The sequence below is a fragment of the Cupressus sempervirens genome, chromosome 4 (genome assembly GCF_028749045.1).
Source record: "Cupressus sempervirens isolate cs-2001-9-10 chromosome 4, ASM2874904v1, whole genome shotgun sequence".
Lineage (NCBI taxonomy): Eukaryota > Viridiplantae > Streptophyta > Pinopsida > Cupressales > Cupressaceae > Cupressus > Cupressus sempervirens.
The window spans coordinates 123,453,096-123,461,740 of record NC_143121.1 but is presented as its reverse complement, the minus strand read 5'-3'; the positions used below and the strand labels follow the sequence as shown (position 1 = coordinate 123,461,740).

Genomic DNA, 8,645 nt, shown 5'->3' with positions numbered 1-8,645 from the left:
TGACTTCTACCTTATTAATGGCAGCAAGTAGGTGAGTATGAGGATACAGACGTCCATTAGGTTCAATTCTTGTGCCGATGAAGATCAAACTTTCTGTGCACCATTGGAGCTTTACAGGATTGAGGCACAATCCATGACTTTGGTGGATATTCAGAAACTGCTTGAGATGACTCATGTGACTATTGTAGTCTTGGCTAAAGATAAGAATGTCATCTATGTAAGGCTAAATGAATTTGGAATATGGAGCAAAGATGCGATCCATATGGCTCTGAAATATTGAAGGAGCTGTTTTAAGACCGAATGGTAACACATTCCATTCATATAATCCTTGTGGCACTGAAAAGGCTATTTTGTAGCGGTCTTCATCTTGAAGCGATATTTGCCAGAAGCCTTTTGTTAAGTCGAACTTACTGAAAATATTACATCCTTGGATTCTTTGCCAAATGTAATCTTTACTGGGCAGAGGATGTTGGTTGTTTTCTAAACAAGCATTAAGTGGTTTGTAATTGACCACTAATCTTTTTTCTGCTATGATATTGCCATTCTCATCTTGCTTAGGGACGTACATAACATGCCAAGAGAAAGGACTATTACTTGGTCAAATGATGTTCTTTTGCAACAGTTCAGCTATATCCTTTTCACAGAGAGCTTGTTCTTCTGGAGAAAGGATGAAGTAATTAGCTTTACTTTTAGGAACTATAGGCTGATGATTGGCATCAATCTTCAAAGGTAACTTGCAACTCATATTGAACCTATATTTGGTCAAGTCCTTGTTAACACAGTAGCGGTGAAATTTGTTTGGATGTTGGCTAGCTGACTCCTCAACAAGAGCTTGATAGAATTCAAGCCCGTAGCAACCAATTGCTCAAAAGAAAGGAAAACTTTCTTACACCATATCAGTTTGAGCAAGTGAAGAAAGAGCTAGCATCTTTGGAAGAACAAAGAAATAGAATCCTTCTCCAAGAGCAAGAAGCACTCTTGTCGTTATATGATGAAGATGCTCCAGGTACTACTTCAAGATCTCATGGTTATACCCATAACCCACAATCTCAACAAGCCTTTACCAAGGCTTCAAGGAAAGAATGGCTTTCTCAACGCATAGCTTTTTTATATCAAGCTAAAGCTGATATCTTCCAAGAAATCAATCAAGTTCAAAATGAGTTAAAAGAATATGAAAGTAGCTCTAGTTCACTCAGTGCCTTTGACAAGCTACTTCTAGAATTTGAACAAGTACAGCAACCTCCAGTTACGCAAGAAATAGAAGCAACTAAAGAATATGCAGAACAAGATGTTTCTTACCTGCATTCACAAGAAGAACCAAAACAAGCTTTTGGTTACCAGAAAGGTATGCAGAATCCTTGTCCTACTTTCTTGCTTACTCTCAAATTATCGGGATTAGAAGCCTACTAGTTATGTGCCCTGCTAGATTTTGGTGCAGATTGCAATCTAGCTCGAAAGGAAGCTTTTCTTTTAGATTGTTGGGTTCCTACACAGACTAGTATCCATTCAGTCACCCATTCCAACAATCCAATTAGATTTCAGGCACATATCCCAATTCAGTTTGCCTCTCAAACCTGTATTGTTACTTTTTTGCAATTTCCAGTAAAACAATATGACTGTATTATAGGAAGCCAAACCTTATAACAATGGTCACCCTACACTATTGGTCACCAGGGTACCTACATTGACTTCTAGTTTGGTCGTGTTTCGCAAATTAATGAATTTTGAGCTTATTCTCCAAAGCTGTCATTTCCACAGCCTCTTAAGACGATTTCACCTCAGTCGCGTGTCTGGTTAGCCACGCAGTCTCTTTCTGCCCAGGGGGAATTAGCCAACATCCAAGCAGATTTCACCACTACTGTGTTAACCAAGGACTTGACCAAATATAGGCGCAATATGAGTTGCAAGTTACCTTTGAAGATTGATGCCAATCATCAGCCTATAGTTCCTAAAAGTAAAGCTAATCACTTCATCCTTTCTCTAGAAGAACAAGCCCTCTGTGAAAAGGATATAACTAAACTGTTGCAAAAGAACATCATTCGACCAAGTAATAGTCCTTTCTCTTGCCATGTTATGTATGTCCCTAAGCAAGATGAGAATGGCAATATCATAGCAGAAAAAAAGATTAGTGGTCAATTACAAACCACTTAATGCTTGTTTAGAAAACAACTAACATCCTCTGCCCAGTAAAGATTACATTTGGCAAAGAATCCAAGGATGTAATATTTTCAGTAAGTTCGACTTAACAAAAGGCTTCTGGCAAATATCGCTTCAAGATGAAGACCGCTACAAAACAGCCTTTTCAGTGCCACAAGGATTATATGAATGGAATGTGTTACCATTCGGTATAAAAACATCTCCTTCAATATTTCAGAGCCATATGGATCGCATCTTTGCTCCATATTCCAAATTCATTTAGCCTTACATAGATGACATTCTTATCTTTAGCCAAGACTACAATAGTCACATGAGTCATCTCAAGCAGTTTCAGAATATCTGCCAAAGTAATGGATTGTGCCTCAATCCTATAAAGCTCCAATGGTGCACAGAAAGTTTGATCTTCATCGGCACAAGAATTTAACCTAATGGACGTCTATATCCTCAGACGCACCTACTTGCTACCATTAATAAGGTAGAAGTCAAAGAAAAGAAATCTCTTCAGCGATTTCTTGGTATGGTTAACTACATTGCCGGATACTATCAGAAGATAGCTGAAGCTCGAAAAGAGTTGAATAAGCTTCTCCGCAAAAATGCACCACCATGGACTACAAAGCATGATCAGATTATTCAGCAGATCAAAGATCAATGCCAATAGCTCCCGCCATTGAAGATCCCTGGATCTAGGAAAAAGATTATTCAAACAGATGCCAGCAATGAAGCATGGGGTGTTGTTCTCCTTGAAGAAGTTGTAAGGTATGAATCCGGTTCCTTTAAGGGTTCTGAATTAAACTATCATAGCACACATAAAGAGTTGCTCGCAATTATTAATGCTTTCACAAAGTTTCAGCTCTTTATCGGTGATAAGCCATTTCTTCTAAGAAGTGATTTACGTCACCTTGCAAGTTTCTTCAAGAAAGAGTCAAAGCATAAAGTCGCTCGATGTCGCCTGTTACGATGGGCTCAGTTCTTGGATACCTTCGAGTTTGAAACAGAGTATGTAGAAGGCATAAAAAATGTCCTTGCAGATTTCCTTAGTAGAGAAGGATATCATGTAAATGCCTTAACAGAAGATCAGGAGTATAACGAGTATATTCGTCCCAGAGAAAATCCCATTGCTTAGACACTTCCTGATGTTGTAACAAATTTGTATAATAGTGTTTATTTTCACCCTGACATGGTTGATCGACAAGTTTATTAGGATCAAATTCGTATGAGTATTGAAGAAGAACAAGGATGCATTATGGAGGATCATAGAGATCAGTCTCTTGTATGTTTACAACAACCTGATCAGTTTATTCCAGTACAATTTGTACCTCTTGTTCCTACAATACCTGAACCTGCTCCTCCAATACCTGAACCTGCACAAAGACAACAAGATCAATGCAATGTTCGCATGATCATGGAACGAAGAACAACCTATCCAATGGTGTGTAATACTCCCTGGATTGCAGATACAAAGTTGCTCATGAAGCAAATATATGATGAACTTCGTCAACATCATTTTGAAGCCAATTGCCAACTTCTCATAGACTCTTTGATAGCTAAGTATCCATGCCGCGAAGCTATCCAAAAATCTCTGCTGTAATCGGACCAATCCAGACTTACGCATCATCCTATGAATGTCCAATTGAATTTCTAAGTAATACTCATATCCCCAACCAGCATCACAGTCAATATCATTACCTATCTAGGTTGGATGATTTCTTCCTTGGCCTATATCCTCATGCACACTCACAGTTTCCCTTAACCATAAACTATGGTTACCTGTTCCATCTGCAATTTCTTGCCAGAACTCCAACGCCAATCTCCAATGGTATATTTTTCTCTTATGGTCCATCTCCTGCTCAAGAAGATACCATTGAGTTAAGAACATTGTCTTCCTTTGTTACTCAGCACAAACCTCTATGGCTATTTACATAGTTCGAAACGATTCCAGAAAACCGCACACCTGATGTATCTACACCAACAGCCTTCATGCAAGTTACACGTCGTATATTTTGGAAAGAAGACTCTGTAGAAGATCGACTTGAACAACTAGAAGCCTCCAATAGACCCATGAGTGAAGATGATGAAGACTACATGAACTGGGAAACTAGTTCACCACATAGTCATGGGACATAGACTCATCAAGTGGGGTTGTCACTTGACGCAGACATCTCAACCTGTGTTAGTAACACTAAGACATGGACGTCAGCCATGGTAAAATTGACATCAGCCGAGTTAACCTTCTCGTTCAAAAAAGATTCTTTTGTAATAAAGTTTGTCGGTGTTGTCCTGTTCACCTCCTTTTGTGAGTGGAGGTCCTGTAGCTAGATGTCTTCTGTCAAATAGCACTTTATACATGTCTGCCTCCTATGGTCGGATTCCAAACAATTGTAAAATGGAGAACAAATCTTTCATCTATATAAGGAAGGGCATTCTTCATAGTTAGACAGAAGAGGTTTAGGAAGTCTTAGTAAGTCCTTAGATTAGAAGAGATCAGTCAAAAGAAGAAGTCTTAGTGAGTCCTAAGTTTCAAAAGAAGCTATCTGCTTCATTAGTTGTAGAAGTCCAGTCTCTAAGTCTGTAAATCTCATATCCTCATATTCTGATATAGAGAGTATGCTCTTTTCTCATTTCGAGAAAATTAGAAATCAGACTATCAACGTGTGATGCATATGTGAACATTGTATTTCCGCTGCAATCTCCAAATATATGATCAATATCAAAGATTGAAGTTTCACATTCACAGCTGTCCCAAAGTTGGTATCAGAGCCATGTTCTTTCTTATTATGCATGTTATTTGATTTTGCAATTGTCAATAGAGCTTCTCATGTTTCTGTCTGGTTTTCGCGTGAAGTAAGTCCTCGTTGTTGAAGCCGTGTGAAGGCATGTTAGAGGTAGGGAAGGTAGCGCACTTCAGACCAACATACAGAAAAGAGATCGAGATGGCCGATCCTCGAGATCAACAATCTGCAGACCAAACATCAGAACTAGTAAGTTTGAGCTCTGTCTTTGATTCAATTCAAGATATAAATGTGGAAGAAGATATTTCGCAGTTTGAAGCATATTCTATACCTACTGATAGATTCAAATATCCTGTTAAGAAATGGAATGAGATTTATAGTGATTTAAGATTATTAGCTTACAAGTCTAAGACTATTTGCAAATTAATAGAGTTACATTTAGTTGTCAAAAATGATCAACCTCATAGTTTTATCAATCTCTTGTCAAGTAAAGATATCCAGAACTTAGTAAAACAAGCCAAAACAAAGAATGGTTACAAGTACTTACATATAGGAAGCATAGTGGCTGGAATAGAACCCCTGTATCGCAAAGAAATTCTTGCAACTGTCATGATGACGTTGTTGGATGCAAGACATAATCGATACAGTGATATGCTTATGGGTGGAATCTCTGCACCCATGGCCGCTGGTGCCACAACCTTTGATGTCATCCTGAACTTTTCTGTTAGCCTATTGGATGATCATCTAGATAAGGTCATGATGTTCCAATTCGGAACACAGTACTTGAACATGAAGAAAGGGTCAAGAACTCATGCCCTTTGGTTTGCTTTATATGGTCGCTTGTTTAATACTAATGTTCCTGTTGTTAAGGATCCAAGAGTTGATAAATCCCAGAATAGGTATTTTCTGCTTTGGCAAACAGATGCTAAAGGTGCACAGATCACTGCACCTCGCATGTTGCAATTAACTGATATACAAGTGCCCAGAGAATGGATCATTGATATGAAGGCATTACGACAATTGGAAGGTCCAAGTAACATGACCACTATTTCTAATGTACAGGAAGATTACCATCAAGCTAGGATTTCATTTGCATCCTCGCAAACCTTGTCCTCTGCTTCTACTCCTGCCCGTTAATCCCTGACTAGGAGTATGTCCTCACTTAGTTCATCTTCTGTACCACCAATGAATAGACAACCTTCAATGCCTCCATTAAGAACACCTCCATCAGTGCCTGTCAATACCTCAGTTCCTCAGCATTCACCAACCTTTATTTTGAATCCTCTTGTTGCTCCTTGTGAACATCCGCAGTTCATGGAGTTAGATAATGGTGAAATGCAATGTACAAATTGTTCATTCATTAGACCTAGATTTGTTCGCATGTATTTATCCGGTCAACAAACTTCTTTTGACCAATCTCGACTGCAGTCTCTTGAAGTCCCCACATTCCATGACTTCATTCTCCAATCTGCTGATGACAAATACAGTATTCCATGCTGGCCACAACATGTCATAGGCTCTGGTCAACCAGATGCCCCTAGATAGATCAAAATGCTTAACTATGCCAATCTATGTATTCAAAAGGCCTTGCTTGTCCAACAGAATCAAATGCAAAAGCTTGTTCAAATAGAACTCGCTGCTCAGCAAGCCCATGCCAGTAATAATGCCAATTTTCACACTATTATTGCCTCCTTGCAATCCCTTGAGTCCCGACTCTCTCAGCAGTTTGCCACTCAAATGCAGTCCGATATCAATAGTCTCCGCTCTAATTATCAGAGTTTTCGCACATCTAGCGAAGCATGGTGGACCGATAGTATACATCGTTTGTCCTCACTGTCAGCTACTACACATCAAATTTCAAGTTCAGTACAGAGGTTAACTACCACAACACAGTGTGTGTAGTTGCAGACAAAGAAGGCAGACGATTTGTGCTATCTGCGCACCACGCTTCGCTGGAAGTGCGAAAACTTTGATAGTTAGACCTAAGACTATTGATGTCAGACTGCATAGTATCGGCAAACTGCTGGGAAAGGCGTGACTCAAGGGATTGCAAAGAGGCAATCACAGTATGGAAGTTAGCATTAGTACTGGTTTGAGCTTGTTGGGCTGCGAGTTCCATCTGAACAAGCTTCTGAAAGGCATTCTATTGCACGAGCAAGGCTTTCTGAATACACAAATTAGCATAGTTGAGCATTTTAATTTGTGTAGGAGCGTATGTTTGACCAGAGGCTATGACGTGCTGAGGCCAGCAAGGTATGCTATACATGTCGTCGGCAGATTGCAAGATGAAGTCATGGAAGGTAGGGACTTCAGGAGACTGCAGTCGAGCTTGGTCAAAAGTGGTGTGTTGACCAAAGAGTATCATGCAGACATAGCGGGGATGGATGAACGAACAGTTGGTGCATTGCATTTCACCATTATCCAACTCCATGAACTGAGGGTGTTCACATGGAGCAGCAAGAGGATTAGAAACGGCTGTTGGTGAATGCTTGGCTACAGAGGTAGCTGGGTTGACAGGCACTGTAGGTGGAATTCTCATTGGTGGCATAGAAGGCTGTCTGGTTATATTGGGTACAAAAGATGCACTTAATGAGGACTGGTTCCTAGACAAAGGTTGTCTGACAGGAGTAGAGACCGAAGAGGATGTTTGGGAAGAACCAAACGAGATACGGGCCTGATTGTAGTCTTCTTGTACATTGGTAATTGTAGTCATATTACTAGGGCCTTCCAACTGGCGTAAAGCTTTCATATCAATGATTCACTCTTTTGGAACTTGAATATCTGTCAACTGCAGCATGCAAGGTGCAGTGATCTGCGCACCCTTCGCATCTGTCTACCAGAGCAAAGAATATCTATTCTGGCTCTTATCAATCCTAGGATCCTTGACTATAGGTACAGTAGTGTTAAACAAACGGCCATAAAGGGCAAACCATAAAGCATGTGTTCTTGAGCCCTTTTTCATATTCAAGTATTGCATTCCAAACTGGAACATCATCACCTTATCTAAGTGGTCATCTAGCAGACTAATTGCAAAGTTAGGGATGATGTCAAAGGCTGTGGCGCCTACAGCCATGGGTGCAGAGATGCCTCCCATGAGCATATCGCTATACCGATTATGTCTTGCATCAAGCAAAGTCATCATGACTGTTGCTGGTATACCTTTGCGATATAAAGGTTTTATTCCTGCCACAATACTACCTATGTGCAAATACTTGTATCCATTTTTAGTCTTGGCTTGTTTAACAAGATTCTGAATGTCCTTACCAGATAAAAGATTGATAAAGCTATGAGGCTGATCATTCTTTACTACTACTTGCAATTCTATTAATTTACATATGGTCTTAGACTTATAAGCTAACAAACCCAAATCACTGTAAATCTCACTCCATTTCTTAACTGGTAATTTAAATCTATCTGTAGGCATAGAGTATGCCTCAGACGTTGATGCTTCTTCATCCACATTAATATCTTGAATGGAATAAAAAATGGAACTTAGACTTACTAGTTCTGTTGTCGGGTCTGCATCTTGTTGATCTCGGGGATCGGCCATCTCGATCTCTTTTCTATTAGAGTGATCCGAAGTGCGCTACTCTCCCTGCCTCTAAACGCCTTCACAAGGCTTCAACAACGAGGACTTACGTTACGCGAGGATCAAACAAAAACACGAGAAGCTCTATTGACAAGTGCAGAAACTAAACATCATAGTAAGATCTATGAACATGGCTCTGATACCAACTTTTATAACAGCTGTGAATGTAA

General features: G+C 39.7%; 1 protein-coding gene across 1 annotated transcript; it reads right to left on the bottom strand.

Annotated features, from left to right (window-relative positions):
- Window positions 1-7,719: 7,719 nt before the first annotated feature.
- Window positions 7,720-8,436, bottom strand: LOC149560238 (uncharacterized). Its single transcript, XM_089827583.1, has one exon. It carries the CDS (start codon window positions 8,434-8,436, stop codon window positions 7,720-7,722), a length of 717 nt encoding a protein of 238 aa, XP_089683709.1.
- Between the last annotated feature and the right edge of the window lie 209 nt (window positions 8,437-8,645).